Source organism: Mastacembelus armatus, chromosome 7 (genome assembly GCF_900324485.2).
Source record: "Mastacembelus armatus chromosome 7, fMasArm1.2, whole genome shotgun sequence".
NCBI classification, from domain to species: domain Eukaryota; kingdom Metazoa; phylum Chordata; class Actinopteri; order Synbranchiformes; family Mastacembelidae; genus Mastacembelus; species Mastacembelus armatus.
Genome location: NC_046639.1, coordinates 19,756,296 through 19,773,580, shown reverse-complemented (window position 1 = coordinate 19,773,580; position 17,285 = coordinate 19,756,296). Strand labels below are relative to the sequence as shown.

At 43.2% G+C, this 17,285-nt stretch overlaps 1 protein-coding gene across 5 annotated transcripts in view; it reads right to left on the bottom strand.

Moving 5' to 3' along the window:
* Window positions 1–17,285, bottom strand: part of flna (filamin A, alpha (actin binding protein 280)) — a 40,200-nt gene that overhangs the window by 3,195 nt on the left and 19,720 nt on the right. Inside the window, exons 4-43 of one of the 5 annotated variants that reach the window (XM_026333195.1) lie at window positions 16,287–16,434; window positions 15,906–16,024; window positions 15,750–15,827; window positions 15,425–15,587; window positions 15,124–15,324; window positions 13,262–13,399; window positions 12,563–12,689; window positions 12,345–12,481; window positions 12,025–12,221; window positions 11,779–11,892; window positions 11,518–11,661; window positions 11,281–11,404; window positions 11,024–11,184; window positions 10,811–10,901; window positions 10,525–10,694; window positions 10,309–10,426; window positions 10,078–10,190; window positions 9,828–9,977; window positions 9,396–9,714; window positions 8,896–9,069; window positions 8,625–8,787; window positions 8,363–8,523; window positions 8,102–8,269; window positions 7,861–7,984; window positions 7,604–7,760; window positions 7,324–7,513; window positions 6,274–6,297; window positions 5,512–5,759; window positions 4,712–4,786; window positions 3,883–3,982; window positions 3,635–3,775; window positions 3,381–3,509; window positions 3,104–3,277; window positions 2,717–2,878; window positions 2,423–2,626; window positions 2,173–2,325; window positions 1,961–2,083; window positions 1,341–1,607; window positions 1,120–1,257; window positions 785–900 (exon numbers count right to left, since the gene is read on the bottom strand). In XM_026333195.1, coding sequence (XP_026188980.1) covers window positions 785–900; window positions 1,120–1,257; window positions 1,341–1,607; window positions 1,961–2,083; window positions 2,173–2,325; window positions 2,423–2,626; window positions 2,717–2,878; window positions 3,104–3,277; window positions 3,381–3,509; window positions 3,635–3,775; window positions 3,883–3,982; window positions 4,712–4,786; window positions 5,512–5,759; window positions 6,274–6,297; window positions 7,324–7,513; window positions 7,604–7,760; window positions 7,861–7,984; window positions 8,102–8,269; window positions 8,363–8,523; window positions 8,625–8,787; window positions 8,896–9,069; window positions 9,396–9,714; window positions 9,828–9,977; window positions 10,078–10,190; window positions 10,309–10,426; window positions 10,525–10,694; window positions 10,811–10,901; window positions 11,024–11,184; window positions 11,281–11,404; window positions 11,518–11,661; window positions 11,779–11,892; window positions 12,025–12,221; window positions 12,345–12,481; window positions 12,563–12,689; window positions 13,262–13,399; window positions 15,124–15,324; window positions 15,425–15,587; window positions 15,750–15,827; window positions 15,906–16,024; window positions 16,287–16,434 — 6,003 coding nt within the window. Of the gene's footprint in view, window positions 1–784; window positions 901–1,119; window positions 1,258–1,340; window positions 1,608–1,960; window positions 2,084–2,172; window positions 2,326–2,422; window positions 2,627–2,716; window positions 2,879–3,103; window positions 3,278–3,380; window positions 3,510–3,634; window positions 3,776–3,882; window positions 3,983–4,711; window positions 4,787–5,511; window positions 5,760–6,273; window positions 6,298–7,323; window positions 7,761–7,860; window positions 7,985–8,101; window positions 8,270–8,362; window positions 8,524–8,624; window positions 8,788–8,895; window positions 9,070–9,395; window positions 9,715–9,827; window positions 9,978–10,077; window positions 10,191–10,308; window positions 10,427–10,524; window positions 10,695–10,810; window positions 10,902–11,023; window positions 11,185–11,280; window positions 11,405–11,517; window positions 11,662–11,778; window positions 11,893–12,024; window positions 12,222–12,344; window positions 12,482–12,562; window positions 12,690–13,261; window positions 13,400–15,123; window positions 15,325–15,424; window positions 15,588–15,749; window positions 15,828–15,905; window positions 16,025–16,286; window positions 16,435–17,285 lie in introns of all 5 variants that reach the window. The other 4 variants (XM_026333193.2, XM_026333197.2, XM_026333196.2 and 1 more) reach the window with 4 other exon arrangements.

Below are 17,285 nucleotides of genomic sequence, written 5' to 3'. Positions count from 1 at the left end.
GAGCCTGGGTCTGCATGCAGAAGAAACATACTGTCTGAATGACAGTATTGTATAGAAGCACGGCTCAAAGCAAACGATACTACAGATGAAAAGTTGTGCAGGAGAAAATAAATCTACTGAGAAAATGAAATTGTTTATTATAGTTAACTCATTCTGAGTATTTGTGTTCTTATTATGCATGTTCATCTGTTTTCTGTCACAGTACAATATGCACCTGTGTGAGCATCAGAGATAGAGAAGAAAACAGCCCATGTTAGACCTCTTTAACCCTTTAGCGCCCCACATCACTTTTAGAGGGTGAAGGCTGTTGGGAGCCTTTAGAATGAGGCACGAGAAACACACACAGTCCTCTAGTATCCCAGAAGCCTTTGCACTGCTCAACACTGCAGCAGCAGCAGCTGATCTTGTATTGTTAATCATATGCAAATCTAACCATGTTGGCCTGTTAAAATATTGACTCTTCTGCTACATATATAACTGAGAACAAAGAATTACACCTGAGACCTGATATTTCTAAATATAGGTGTCATCTGCATTTGTTACCAACTGCATACTATCAAGAACCCCATGAGCTGAAAAAATGAAAAAAAACACCAACTGAGCTTAGAAACTACTTATTGTAAATCTCTTTTATTGTATGTATGAATCAATTTCTGTCCACACCTGGACTTTATTCTAATATAACAAAAAAAGTCGAACTACAAGCTGCTGCTGCTGCATTGTGGGCAGTGTACTGTGGCCTGGTGTGCGTGCACACGGATGTGTGTGTGTCTCAGAGCCTCACCTGAAGACTGGCAACAGTGAGGCGACGAGCATCGTCCGATGGTGAGGCCACAGGCACGATGAAGGGGCTGTCAGGGATGTGCTCGTCGTTGAAACGAATAGACACCTCATAGTCTCCTACAGAGGCATGAATTTCAAGTCAGAAAGTCACTAAAACGATTTATTTCTTCATAAAAATATTTAGGATTCATGCCAAAACAGGGATTTCAGTCTAACTATGTGTCATGGAACTGAGCAAAAACATTAAACTGTAGAAATTTACTGGACACATATTTAATCTGCAGCACTTGCTCAGTTCTTATCTAGTCATCAGCCTTTCCCTCTCAGTTCTCTCACCAGGCTCCTGCACAATGTAGGACACTCCACTGGAGCCATCCTTGCGGTCCTCAAAGGCGATTTCAGCCTTACTTGGCCCTTCCACAGCGATGCTGAGACCCCCGGCTCCAGCTTCCCTTGTCCAGATACTGAACTCAGCTATACACAAAATAGGGGCCAAAAAACAGTCAGGCACAATGTGTAAACATCATACACATTGATAATCGTGCCACCACGCTAACCTGGTACTCCAGCTTCTGCTCTCTCCAGGCCTGGTCCTCCAGCACGAACCTTATGAGCGCCACCCTCACCCAGGGGCCCGACAGTGAACTGGAAGGGGCTGCCAGGCACATGCATGCCATTGTATTTCACACACACAGTGTGTACACCCGTCTCAGTGGGGACGAAACGAATGCAGTAGGTGTTGTTCTCTCCCTCCATAATATCAGCTTTGTGAATCTGGCCAGAGGGACTCGTCACCTGAGCTGTCATGTCCGCTATGCTGATCTCTGAGGAGACAGACAAATGGTTGAATCATCGAAAGCACAAGTGAGACTTATTTTTCTTTTATATGGTAATGGGAAACAATATCTATTTCTTAACATTGTCTTTCATTAGTTGTGTTAAAAGAGAATAAAATCCACCATCTAGCATTTCTAAATTTTTCCAAACAAACCATTGTTTTTAAACATCCAAAACAAGTCAATGAACTGACATATTAAGGTCAGTTGCAGTATCTTACCTGCTATAATTAGCTACCAGAAGCTAAACTATTCTGTCAGTGAAAAGCCATTTCACTGTGTCATTATGTCATAATGATTTCCAATGTGTGTGTTGTGATGTCATTTCCTGTTGTGCTCACCTGGGATCTTGAGGCTGAGGTCACACTGGCTGCCAACGTTGGCGACTGACGCAGCTCTCCTTTTCCGGGTGATGCTCTCCTTTATCCTGCCCTCCCCTGTCACCTTTACTGTGAACGCACTCCCTGTGCACACACACAATCAGCGGTTCAGTTTAGTGATTCAGAACAACGTCGCTCTGCTCTATAACCCACATCCGTACTGAGGTAAGCACCTGGCACATGTTGGTCAGCGAACTTGATGTTGATGATGTAATTGCCAGGTTCAGTGGGGCAGTAGGTGACCTTACAGGTGCCGTCCTCCTGATCCTCAGTGTTGATGTCCACTTTACTGGGTCCCTCGATGGACAGGCTCAGGCCACCGTAGCCTGTATGGAAGAGCAGTAATAAACATTAAACCGAGATGCCTGAAGAGTAAATTTAACACGCTACCACATGTAGAAATGTTTTTAATCAAGTGTGTACCTGCATCACGAGTGTCAATGATGAACTCGGCAGGCTCGAAGGTCCTGGCCTCACTCAGTCCCTGGCCACTCACACGCACACGGCTGGCATCACCAATCTCCGATTGGTTGATCATAACAGCGATGGGGCTACTGGGAATATGGCGCCCATTCTTCTTGATGTTCACCAGGTGTTCTCCAATCTCCTTCGGAACAAATGAGATGCCTGTGACAGACACAGAATAGGAGGAGAGGTTGAAACAAAGAAAGAAAAGGCAACGTGCGCTTTCAGCTGATACATCAGACACACACTAACCGACATGGCCGTTACGCAGCATCTTCAGCAGGCAGGGTTCCTCACGGCCTGAGGGGGTGGTGAGGGAGGCGGTCAGTTGACTGAGGTCAAGCTCTCCGATGTCCAGTGGGATATCTGCAGCTGAGCCCACCTTCAAATGGGACATTCTCATGGAATCATCACCTGGACACACAGCAGAGACAGGGCACTCAGAGGGGAGAAGACAGGACAGGCCAAAGACTCTGCAGCTAATTAAAGGATTTAAACTTTGGCCTAACTGCCAGTAGTGTCATGAACAAATTACACAACCCTCTCCTGCAAGAGTAAAGTCACAAGCATTGTCATTTTGCAGGAATCTTGCAGGGCTAGAATTAGAGCATTCCCAGTGTTCCTGAATAATGATATTACCAGTAATCCTAGCAGAGAAGGGGCTGCCAGGGATATGTTTGTCATTGTATTTGACCAGGATGCTGTAGTCTCCAGGCAGGACAGGCAGATAGGACACAGTGCATGTCCCATCCTGGTTGTCCACACAGCTGATATCTGCCTTGGATGGTCCCTCGATGGCCAGAGACAGACCACCTACAAGGACATAAACATATAAATCTTTTGTGTGATTACATGTGTCCCTTTATTTTACTTTATTTTTTCTCTATGTTTATACTGCCATTTGACTGCTCCATACCCTCTCCAGCATCTTTAGTATTTACAGTGAAGACAGCAGGCTTGTTGACGGTGCCATGGATGAGGCCAGGACCATAAGCACTGACATTACCACTGTTCATGTAGTCCACATAGAACTGTAAGGGGCTTCCTATAAATGACAGCAGGAAAAAAAAAAAGAAAGGATGACAGAACTTAGGGCACCATTTTCTCCAACACAATTTTTCACACACCTTAGAGGTTACAAGGTTCTCCTGCATATAGCAAAAACTGTACCAGGGATGTGAATGCCATCATATTTGATGTCCATCTCGTGCAGACCGGCTTCAGTGGGAGCGTATTTCACAGTTACAGTACCATCCTTGTTGTCAGTGATGTCAGGCTTAGCCACTTTTCCCGATGGCATTCGGACCTCACCTTCAGCACAGGACGGAAACATGCCATGAGATATGTGCAGCACAGGAATCATAGCAAAAGAATGAGGTTCAATCTTTGTTTATCACAGTGCCCCATGTTGTTTATACCTGTGATCTCGCCCTTCTGGATGGTGAACGGGATGACGAGGTCAAACGGTCTCAGCCCTGCTACATCCAGACCATTCATACCCATTGGTCTGTCTGTTGCCTGGGAGACAGAGGTCAGAGATGGGTCTCAAAGAGGTTGTGGTGATGGGTGTGACTACAGTAACAGTATACATCAGACAGAGGGATGCAAGCTTCCAAACATCGACAAACAAAATGGGATGAGACAATCATGAGATGAAATGACTGACAATGGAGGCCATGGCGAAGATGATGACGACACCAACACAAACTGCGAGAGAAAATCAGATGAGGAAAAAAAAAAACAAAAAAAACAAACAAAAAAAAAAAAAAACACACTGGTAGGTCAGAGAATAAAGATGCACAGTTTGCCATTTTGTAAAATGTGAAACCCACATTGATGATTCTCAAAATGGCTGCTTTTGTCTCCTGAGCAAAATAACATGGACCACTGCTGAACAGACTGGCTGCACAATGATTTATGGAAAATGTTTAATCTCAAATGTTGCTGCATAAAAACTGTCTTGGAATTTTGATACTGCAACTCTTGTGCATTTTTGATATTCTGCAGCTCTGTTGCACTGTCCATGTGTTTCAGAAATCCCATTGAAGACATGGAAGGAATGAAATGGGAGAAAAAGCCCCTCACAGATGAAACACCTGCAATGAGAGACAGCAGACACTGATGCTGGCTGATGAAGGGAGGTCATGTGTGATGATGTAGAGAGAAGTGAGGGCAGAAAGGGGCAACTGAGGAAGATGAACAAAAATTTAGTTGAGAGGGATGAAAGAGGCTGGAGGTTTTAGGTACCCAGGGCTGTTGAGCGTAGTACTGGGGTATTTGGCTTTGCTGCAATAGCTGGTCTGATGGAGCTCCCTCCAGTGCCTGTGGGAGATGGTGAAGGGGTAGGTAGGGGTGGAGAGGGTAAAAAAAATGGAAGGAATGGGAGGGGAATAAAACAGTAGTCAGAGTAATTTAGAAAACATCTGGTGCCACCAGGACCCCAGCTTCTGTAGGGAGAAAGTGTCAAGGATCTTTGTTCCATGCAGCATCTCTCACTCAAACTTTTACACTAAACACAAAGACTAATTGTTTATTGGTTGTTTGCTAATGTACTATATTTAAGTTGGCAATCCTTTCAATTAATTGCTAACTATTAGCCAATTGAAGGCATTTCTCTGTGATCACAGCAGCATCAGGATCTATAATCTTAGCTGCTGTCCTTGGCCTGTAAGACCTAATGCCTTGCATTTGATCCAAAAAAATAAAGGCTCCTCTGTTCACTGTTAATATAAATGAGGTCTTCTCTTCTGTGTCTGGGTATAAAATACATCTCTATACTGTGCTCTCAACCGAGAAATTACACCTTTCTCTTAATGGACCAAATATGTCGTGGTTAGTTTCAGAATTAAATGTCAGTCACATTGAAAACCTTGTGGGTAAGACGTTCTGAACACCAGAAGTGAATTGCTGAGTATTGCTCCCACTCCCTCAGGTTTGTTAGTTACATAATCTCTCCTTTACCTGTCAACAGAGTGTTGTAGTAAAATAGCATGTATGCTCAGCCAATATATACTGGATAAATAAAGGTTACCATTCACATCACTCACCGTGACTTGGAAGGGACTGTTGGGGATATGCTCCCCTCCAAAACGGACGCAGATGACATACTCGCCAGGCTGCGGTGCCGTGTAAAATATGTCAAATGTGCCATCCTCATTTTCAACAACATCCACATCCAACTCTGCCCCCTCAGGTGTGCACACACTGCATGTCACTTTGCCTTTTCCAGCAGCCTTGGCATCCACTGTGATGACTGTCTGCTCACCAATCTGGATAGTTGGGCCAACACCGGCACCTTAAAAATTGAGAAAATTAAATAGTGAGATGTAATTTATAATGAGGCTTACACTCCATTTCCTTCTCACATATCATTCAACATGCACATTCCACAAACCATGAGACCAGGTTAAAGTTGGATGAGATCTAGTCTTGTTATTTCCATCTAATATACAATATGTTGTTACCATTGACTCATGTTATTATCATACAGGTTCCACCTAGAACCGAAAGCTAGATTAGCCAATGTGCCATTCCATTCCACCATGCCATCCTACCTACTCTGTTAGTCCATTAGTTTGTCAAATAAAAAATGTGAGATGGAAACAGAGACAAATTGTTACGAGAGAGGAAGTTGTACATGAGATGGAGAGAAAAATCTACAGGAGAGACGTCTAAACAAAGTAGGAAAAAGCAGGACAGAGAGATAGGATATACTGCTGAAAGCTGGTGCCACTACTCTCCATGCTGACAGACAAGAAAGAAAAGGTAGAGTATTTCCTCTACATTACAAAGTCGTTCAGTAGTCTTACCTAAACCGTGACCGCCGATTGAGACTGACATAAGGAACAGTGAGAAGCAGGGGAGCGAGAACAAAAAAGTGACAAATAAAGAGAAGTCAGGTGGGGGTGGGGGTGGTGGGAAGCAATAACTGTGCTCCAAACACTTCGATGAAAACGCACAGTGATGGAGTGTAAAGCAGGGAGTGGGGGTGTATGTGTGTGTGTACAGCAGGGATTTGAGTGAGGGGATGTGTAACTGAGGAGCACAGCGTGAGGAACAATGCATAAAAATAACGAGATATGAGCAGCAGGTACGCTCAGAAATTAAATCTCAACTTTCACAACTGATTTGGATCAAAAGGAAAAAAAAAAAAAAAAAAAAAATCAGTGAGTAATTTGATTTATTTCACAAAAATCATAGTTTGACATTATAGGAAAGAGATATATCTCGTTTGATTAATGTGCACATAAATCAAAATGTGAAGACAACAGGTTGTGTTTTGCACATAAATAAATAACATGGCTAGCAGCTTCCCCCCTAGCTTTCAGTCATTATGCCGATATAAGCTAAGGTAACTAGCTCTGGTTCCTAATAAGTCAAACTATTTATTTAAACACGATAAATCAGTGAAAAAGGAAGAAAAACAAATAGTAATAGTAGTTCAACAAAATCCTCTTATGTTAATGAAGTTGATAAAATGAGCAGCTTGTTTGTGTTTTCTGTTGACAAAACAGGCACCATCTTCTGAACTGTCCTTGTTGAAAGAAGGTTTTTGTTTACTGCAAAATAAGGTGGACAGCTACAATATGCAACATCTGGTCTGCCTCTTCAAAATCTGGATCTATTGTGTAAATCTCATTATCATGCAGAGTGACTATAATGCCCAAAGTATATAGACAACAAGAGAAATTGACAATATAACGTGCTTAGAATCTAAGTAATTATATTGACGTATTGCAAACTATTCCAGAAAAGAAACTAACCTAATAAGCTTAACTAAGCTACATAAACTATATGTGTTCTAACATCCATGGCATATGGAAACAAATTCACAGTGATCTGACTGGCCTTGTACATACCTGTGACAGTGCACTTGCTGGCGTCTCCGGTGGGCAGAGCCCTGATACGGTAGGGTGAATATGGGATCTCATCCCCTCCGTACTTAATCAGGATGGTGTATCTGCCAGTCATGTCTGGCACATAGGACACTAGGTAGGTTCCGTCATGGTTGTCACGGATGTTGGCCTTCTTAGGCTTGCCTTCTGGGTCCTGCAAATAAGTGAAGGGGGTTACTACATTTTCAAAACAGCTGCCAAAATCACCAGTTTTCATTTTTATAATCAACACGTGAGTACTCACAGTGATCTGCACTGCCAGCAGTCCCTCGCCTGCATCTTTAGCATCAATGGTGAACTCGACAGGCAGGGAGGCAGGCACCCCGGTGGTGTTAAGTCCAGGTCCGCTGGCACGCACCTTACTGGCATCATGGGTGGGCAGCACCTTCAACTTGTAGGGGCTGTCAAAGGGAGCAAGAGGAGAAGCTGGTTGAACAAAAACAGAAAACCAGAACCATGTCTGAAAATGCTGCTGCTTGATGTTCTTTTTTTTTGCACTACCTGCGTGGGATCTCCTCATCAGCATACAGCACATTAATGGAATAGGGTCCCTCTCGGGTGGGAACATAGGTGACTGTGTGAGTCTGGTCACCGTTATCCACCACTTCCACAGGCTCCACCACACCTTAAAACACACAGTCACACAGAAAAAGAACTTTAACATTTCATATTTAACTTTCTGTTTCTATCACAAAACACAAGGTCTAATCATCAGTGAAAAGGTTAAAACACATACGCTTACCTTTTGGTCCCTGAACACGGACCTGCAAGGGGGCCACTCCAGCTTTGGAGGCGTCCACTGTGAATGCCTGAGGAATGTTGGCTCTGACATTGTTACTCAGGCCTGGACCCTGACACTTCACCTTGGTGCTGTCCACTGTGTCGCTGACAGGCACCGAGAATGGACTACCTGCACACGCAAACATTAGGGGAAGTTTAAATTTTAAGGTGCCCAACTAACTCGTTCAGATTTTATCAAATATCATAAACATCAGTTCAGCACCTTTAATGGGCTGTCCTCCATATGTGATGTTGAGGTTGTATGTGCCAGGCTCATATGGGATGTACTCCACACTGCAGCTGCCATCTTTATTATCCGTGCAGGACATTTTGGCCTCTGATGGACCCTCCATTGCCAGACCAAGACCACCAGTACCTGCTCCTCTGCATATTAAAGTTAACATTAAAAATACAAACAGGAAACTTCTTAGCGACATTTATATTTTCCACCTTGAACTCTTGTGAGTGAATGCTTCTTCTCTTACCGGGTTTCTACTGTGAACTTGTTGGGCTTGTTGGTCGTGCCACCCTTCAGGCCAGGACCATGCACACGAACACGAGCTGGATCACAGCCTTCGGTGACGGCAACACGGAATGGACTCTTGGGCACTGGAGAGCCATCATAGCAAACCTCCACACTGTGCGGGCCTGAAATACACACAACAGAAAGAGTGTAACACTCAGGGACAGGAGTAACCGGTAAAAAAAACAAAAAAACAATCCTACATCTTCTGTACATGTTATGTCTGAACTCACCCTCCTCATATGGCGTATACTCAACGTTGTAGGTTCCATCTCTAAGGTCTGTGATCACAGCTTCCGTACGGCTGCCGGATGGGTTGCTGATGAGGGTCTTGATGTGGTCGCCTCCAGTCTGTGTGAGAGCACGAGCATCCACAGTGAAGTCTGTGGTTGCCTCACGGAAAACACCTAAAAAGACAAGACAGGGAACATACATCAGGCTGGCAGTTTGATTCAGATACCTCTGAAACTAAGTACTAATCCAAAATCAATGCTCCACTTTTTAGATAGACATAGCAAATACAAATAACACAGAAACTTTATATTGACAGAAACTAATATCACAGCATCATACCTGATACCAGTCCATGATATATAAACAATGCATTAATAATTACATTGTACATTTTAAACATTACAGAAAAATAAATAAATAAACTACAGTGACCTAGACAAATAAATGTGTGACCATAAAACTACATTTTAAGTGTTTAAAGTGCAGCAGATTATTTTACCTTTGCCCTCCACTCCAGGTCCAAACACACGGACTCCACTTGCATCGACTGCAGGCTCCACGTTGAGCCGAGCAGGGAAGTTGGGCACATCCTGGCCCCCGTAGCGGATGGTGAGAGTGTATGAGCCGGGGTAGAGAGGGATGTAGGTAATGGTGTAGGTCCCATCTCCATTGTCCTGGATGTGAACTTCTGCCTCAGTGCCGCTGTCTGAGATGATCTCGATGGTCAGCTCAGCTGGGCCGGCATTGGTACAGTCCACAATGAACTCGCCTGTCTCCCCAACCTTGGCACGCTCCAAGCCTGGGCCAGAGCAGCGAACCTGAAAGGAGAAGTGAGGAGGAACAAATGGTTAATGACTGCAAATGTCTCAGCAACAACTGACCTTTAATGGAATTTACATGTTACAGATTTCCTTCAGTGACTGTGTCTAACCTTGGAGGGGTCTGAGACAGGGTAAGCTGTGGAGGTGAAGGGTGATCCAGGGATGAGAACTCCATCATAGGTCAGTTCAACCTGGTATGGCCCCGCCTCGCGGGGGATGAACTTTACCTGACTGGTCTCTGGACTCAGTCCTGGCTCAACCTAGAACAAAAAATATGAGCAGGATTTCATTAATTAAAAAAAAAAAAAAAAAAAAAAAAGGAGGTCCCAGTGTGAGCATTGAAGGTCGATGTCAGCTCACCTTGCTGGCCACTGGTTTTCCTGATGGTCCCGTCACCTTGGCAGCAACTTTGCCCTGGCCACCAGCACCCTTTGATTTTACAGTCACTTCTTGGTCTTTGCCTACAGTCATCTCTACAGTGAAACAGAGCATAGAGAAAGATGTGGATGTGTCCTGTTTGACAAATACTATTCTAATGTATAAATATTGTTTTCATTGTAGTCAAGAGTCATGAGGCAGCAGAGCACGTACTGTCTCCTAGGCCTGTGACATTGATCTTGCTGAGGTCCACTGAGGGTGCCACAGCAACATTGAAGGGACTCTTGGGAATGTGATCACCACCGTAGGTCACAGCAACGCCCAGAGGACCCTGGTGCAGGAAGGTCAACAGTGACAGAATAATGCTTTAACTAATGAGATCCAATTTTGCATTTGCATGTTCAAACATCTGTCATTCTCCCCTCTTACCTGCTGCACAGGTGTGTATTTCACAGTGTGTGTGTTGTCATGGTTGTTGATGATTTCAAAGTCTTTGACAGCTTCTCCTTTGGTTGGGCCACTGAAGTTACAGTCCAGGTTTGCCTTTCCTGCTCCTTTAGTGCTCACAGTGAAATGAGTGGGCTTGTTCAACTCAACACCTGAAAAGGCAAAGAGTTAATGAGTCCTGAACCAAAATCAAATAATTCATCACATTTCTAAACTTATTTCTAAAAAAAAAAACAACTAATATTTCACAATGAACAGGTGCTCTTACCACTGCGATTGAGTCCTGGTCCCTCTGCCTTGACCTTGCTGGCATCATGAGAAGGATCCACTTTGAGTCTGATGGGTGTCATGGGAATAGCCTACACAGAAAATACAAGCAATATGTTTATGTTTACGTGTTTAACTGCTCACCTCAATTCCCAGTCATTTATTTGCACATTCTGCTTATTCATAAGATAAATAATGCATGATTCATCCTTACCTGGTCAGCAAATAGGACCATGATGGTGTAGCTGCCTGCACCAGGAGGAGTGTATTTGACGGTGAATGTGTCGTTATCATTCCTAATTATGTCAAAGTCAATGTCTGCCTCTGCGGGTCCCACCACTCCAGGGGCACACTTGATTCCAATGCTGATGTCACCTGAGGACAGGAGAGAAAAGTCGTCATAACACGCTAATCACTTCACCCCATTCTTCTGTCAGCGCAACAGTGCTGTGGATTATTATGTAGCTGTACCTTGACCAGCCTCTGCACAGTCGACTGTGAAGTATGTTGGCTCGAAGGCCTTGAGGCCAGTCTTGGCCACTCCAGGTCCTGACACCTTCACCTTGTTTGGATGACAGCCTGCTCCAATGTTCATCTGTGGTCAACAACGCAAGAGTTAAAGATATTTTTCTGTGATAAAATCTCCTTTGTGTGAAGAAAAAAAAAAGATCCATGTATTTGTGTGTGCATGTGTGTATGTATACTCACTCTGAATGGGCTATCAGGGATGTTGACTCCACCCCAGGAGACCATGACAGTGTGTTTTACAGGTTTACGTGGGGTATAAGAACAGGTGTATGTGCCATTGCCGTTATCCTTAACCTGGACATCCACAGGAGTGCCTTCACTGTCCTGTGCAGACGTGGGAAACCAGAGTTAAATCAGACGGTGTGTAAAACGAAGACAGAAGTTTGGGTCAGATGATCCAACACGTGCAATTTCCAATAGTATAGAGAAACATAGATTTACTTGAGCCACAATCTTCAAAGGAGCTTTTCCTCCTTGCTTGGCATCAACTGTGAATTCAGTGGGTTTTCCAACAGCCAAACCACTGCTTTGAAGGCCTGGACCATATGCCTTAACCTGAATTAAACACATTTCAGACATTTCTAAATTTAAATAGCTGCAGGAAAAATGACTTAAATGTGAAATGAAATATTTAGCATCAAATTTAAGTGTTAAACCTGTTTTGCAGCACTATGTGTAAGTGCATACCTTGTCAGGGTAGAAGTCTTTGCCCGGTGGGTTGACAATTTCAGCCATGAAGGGAGAGTGCTGGATGTCCTCGTTGTTGCAGAGTACATGCACAGCATACTCTCCAGGCTCTGTGGGCCAGTAACGCACATCACAGGATCCATCGCCTTTGTCGTCACATTCGATCTTGGCCTGAGATGGGCCTTCAACAGAAAAACCTAAACAGTAGAAAAACAAACAGACTCTTAGAAGAGTTGTCAGTGAAGGTAAAACATTTGATACTGACAACAACATATACTTTCAGGATTCTTCTCTGGTGTGTATTTCTCTGTCTTACTTACCCAGTGTACCAACATTGTCTCCAACAGCTTCCACCACAAAGTCTGCAGATTTGCCAACAACGCCGCCCTCCAACCCGGGACCCCAGGCCCTCACCTTCTGCTGGCCAGCCTCAGCACCAATCTTGACCTCAATGGGACTAAAGAGCACAGATTGATCAGAGATCACTCCCAACTCAGCTCTTAAGTTGTAGGGTTTGTTTCCATATGAGTGTGTGTACCTGCGAGGGATGTGCTGTCCTCCCCAGGTGATGGTGATGGTATATGTTCCAGGTGTGGTGGGGTAATAATCAAATTCATACACACCATCTCCAAGATCTTTCCTTTTACATGGCTCCTCAAGACCCTCTGGAAAAACCATAATGGACATTGAAATCAGATTTGTTGTTTTTCTTTTTCTTTAAGCAAATTCTCTTTGAGGGTATAAACAGTTAATAATGTCCAAAACTACAACATTTAAGTCTTTGGCCACTTGGGGGCAACATAACAAGCTTTAAATGCATTAAATATTTATATATATTAGAGTACAATTCAATATTTTTATACATTACAGCTAACGGGTTTATTGAGAGTTTTTTCAGTACTAAGTATTTACAGACCCCTGTCGTATGTAAACAGACTGCAAAACAAAGCTGTCATTTTGGGCTGACTCTAAAATCAATATAAACAGGTTTGCTAGCGTTTAAAAAAACTAAAATAAAAAAAAAAAAAAACAAAGTACAGCTCAGCTAGCAAGAGTTTGTTAAGCTTAGAGTTTTTCACTTTATTTTATAGCCAATTTTTCATCTTTTATGTACGCAGGCGCATGATGGCTGACAAGATCAGCGAAAACTAAGTGTTGTTATAAAACCAGAACAGCGAGCTTGAGACTGCGTTGATAAATTAAGTGATAAGAGTGAAAATGAGACAGTGCAACTCACTGGGGCCCTTAATGGAGACTTTGAGCTCTCCAGTGCCAGCTCCTTTGGTGTAAACCTTGAAGTCTGCAGTCTCCTTCACCCTCAGGCCCTTTGGCTGCAGACCGCGGCCCTTGGCCCTGCAGAGGTTAGGGTTACATGCTGTGGAGAAACATACACAAGTGAGAGATAAACACAGTGCTCTGACCACAGGAGATTTCAGTGGTTTTAGCAGGGAGAGAAGGAATGAGGTATGGGGTCAGTGATATGAAACCAAATCAATTTCCATCTGGAGGGTTACTGGAAAGCTTTTAGTGCTTTTCAGTTGCCCTCACCTGCCTCCCTTCTGCCCTGCACACCCATCTCTGTATCTTAACCATCTATCTTTTCCTGCAGATTGAACGGGACAGCACAGTAAAGGAAGTTAGCCTTTATCTCCACACGGGAAGTGGAGTATCCTTCCTATCTCCTAATTGAAAGTGTATAAAATAGGAGCTGCTGAGTCACAGTTGGTTGCTCTGCAGGAAGCAAAAGAAACCTCACAGGAACACAGACAAGTGAAAGTGGCTTGAGATATTTTCCAGGGAGTGGTCTACTTCGCACTCTTAGGAACGGGTGCATTTATACATCTTACATTAAAATCTATTTCAATATGAGCAGGTCATATGTGCAAGTCAAAGCTCCAAGTCTGAATTTTATAGCATAATATTTATGTGACTCTGCCTGATTCAAACTGCAATTTATACTAATGAGTCTTAATTGAAATTGTCGAATTACAGGAAACTGGAAAATAAATGAATAAAGACAAATTCAACAACAATTTCGATTGATCACAATTAGTAATAAGCTCCTTTACTTTCAAAGCAAAAAGGAGCTATAATTGATTAATGGTTAAATAATTTACCCAACCTGCATTGGGTATAGGCACTTTTTACTATTACAGTGTATTTATAATCTATTGAGCTTCTTGTTTATTAAACATAGATTGATGTCAATACAAGTGGGCTGGACACACCCAGAGATGTAAAGCTACTACAATCCTACCACAAATGTTGTTCTAGTTGCTAGAAAACATGAATCATTGTGCCAAAAGCTATATTTGAAACAACACTGGTCATGCATTACAAATACAATTCTTTGTAAAATGTGTAACAGACGTATGACCACTGGTGAGCTGGAAGAAATGAGGCATCTGTTTCCTGGGCAAATAAACTGCAGTTTAATCGTGGTATTCCTGCAGCTAAATGTGAGCATATGTGAGCATATAAGTTCTTGGTATTAGCACATTATTATGTTTACAAATAAACAGACAAGCTGCAGGGGGTGGAGGATTTGAGTGTGCATGAGGTGACACACACCACACAGAAAGCAAGTCTGCACAGGCCCAAGTAAAGACATGCAAGTCTGTAAACTCACGCACACGCACACGCGCACTCACACACGCGCACGCACACAAAAATAGTGGGTACCCAAGAGAGATTCCAGGAAACAGGAAATGACAGCAGAAGGAAAAGGCTGTTCCAGGGAGAGGACAGACCCCACCAGGCCACTATCAAAGAGAAGAAGAAGAGGACATAGAGTGGCAGGCAGAGACAGCCAAGCATTAGACAAGTGTAAAAAACCAAAACAAAAAAACAAACCAAAACAAAAAAAAAACAAAAAAAACATATTTAAGGTTTTAAAGTAGTTTTCTTGTTCCTTTAAGATTCACAGTGGCAGACGCTGAGATCTTCTACTGTGATTTAAGTGATTTATAGGTGAAAACATTTATCACTAAAACAGAATATTTCAATAAAATCCTATACAGACTGACTTATAAATCACAGATTGCCAGTGATACTGAAATGGGACAAGGGCTGCTGAAGAATCCCTGTGGTAACTCTTACCCTCTCCCACACTGACTGTGAAGGGGCTCTTGTTGATCTGGCCCCCAGCGAAGGTGACGTAGATGGTGTGCTGGCCCTCTTGGGTGGGCTTGTAGGTGCAGCGGTAGCTACTGTTGCCCTTGTCCTCGATGTTACAGGTCACTGTGTTCTTCTTGCCAGCAGGGTCCATGATCACCACCTCCACCTCACCAACACCAGCACCTGAGATAAACAGGAAGGTGATGAGTGTATACAGCACCAGGAAAACAATGAGTATGAGTTAAATGCATCCATTCAGACATTACACTGTCTGCGTTATTACCTGCTGTGTAGACGTCAAAGTAGGTGGATTTGTTGGCAATGTTTCCTGAGGGTTCGATACCTGGACCCTGTGCTGTGGCCTTGCTGGAGTCCCCCTGAGCCATTCCAATCTCCACCTCAAAGGGGCTCTTAGAGATGTGCTGCCCTGCAAACAACACCGTCACCTACAAAACACAAATAAGGGAGTGAAACCTGGTTACAAAAAAAATCTTTGATCAAGGCAAAATAGTGAAGGTTGGTACTGCAAGTTTTTAAAATGCTTCTGTAATTTAGTATTATCACTGTAATAAGTAATAATAAACATTAAAAATAAACCTGAAGCTTACCTTGTGCATGCCAGTAACTTTAGGGATGTAGAAGACAGAGTATGTGCGGTTTTTATCATTGTTGGCTGTCACTTTAGCCTGAAACAAAAATGTTTTTAAAGTTAAAACAATATTCAACTGTAACCAAAAAATAATATTTAGCAATGTCCTCCTTACCTCCTCTCTGTGCCCTGCAGGGTCCTCCACATAAACCAGCACCTCTCCCATTCCTGCACTGATGGTCTCGACAGTGAACTCGGCTTTCTTCATCACGACATTACCAACAGGCTCGATACCTGCGGGAAGGATAGATGGCAGGAGAGTTGGGACGGTACATTAGAGAATGTCCAGTGCATACATCATATATCATATCACTTAACATTGGAACAACAGTGTATGGAACAGCCTACATTTTTTTTTGTGCCAACCTCTTGTACTAGCTCACAGATTTTGGGTTCATGACAGTAAACATGTAAAACCTCTGCACTAAACTATAGCCAACACAACTACATGTGGTTCCTAGTTGAAGTCTTGCTGCACGTGTGCATATGTGTGTACCTGGTCCATAGGCACGGGCCTTCTTAGGGTTGAGTTTGGGTCGTAGAGGGGCGCCAGGCTTCAGTTTAGCCTTGGGGAACTGGGACAGGTATGTCATGACTGAATGTTCATCCACATTGGGGTCCACAATCTCTTCAGGAGTTATCACCTAAAAAAAAAAACAGAAATGTTTTCCAAATGATAGGGCAGTTTTCCCCATCTTACCACGCTTGCTAATGAAAAAGAATGGAGGATACAGCTTTGCAGACTATAGCAGCACGTGATTAGTTGCCATGGAGAATGTTACATAAAATCAACTAAGTTTTGTTGTGATTTAGTGATCTAAACCACATGCCACCCTCTACCTCATCTGAAAAAGTACCTGAGGCAAACTCGCACGCAAACCACTCAGCACTCACTCATATAGACACTCTCATTGTCTAATTTTACAACCCACAAACACAGCAAGGGAAGGGACAAAGACAGTTTCTTTGCAGAAGCAGGACTGAAGGCGGAAACACCAGCGACCACAGAGCCAACTGTCAGCACGCTATGCTGTGCCAGCTGCCAACACTATGCCAATCAGACCAACACAACAGTGTCAGATATTTACCAGACCAACCTGAGCCAAGAACCAGCACAGTAAAACTAAATTTGGTGAACGCTGTTTAAAATCTCCTTATTAAAATCCCCCGAACTCTTTATTCTGGACAAACGTTATAGGGGACAAAATGTTTGCGGTAAGGTTGTTGTTCCCTACACAATGTCAACATGAGCATTTATCAGTTACATTACCCAAATGTTGAGGGTGCAAGTTAAAAGTTGATTTTTAGAAGATAAAATTGTTTAGGTGATATTAATTACAATGATGTGACACATCTCTCTTGCTATAGACACAATATCACATCCTGTTGGATTTCTTCAATTACTACAACAACAAGCATCCACCCAAAATTTGTCCAGTGGTTCTTCCCTCACAAACAGTCCTTGGTTGAGTACAGACACCGGCCTGCAATAAAA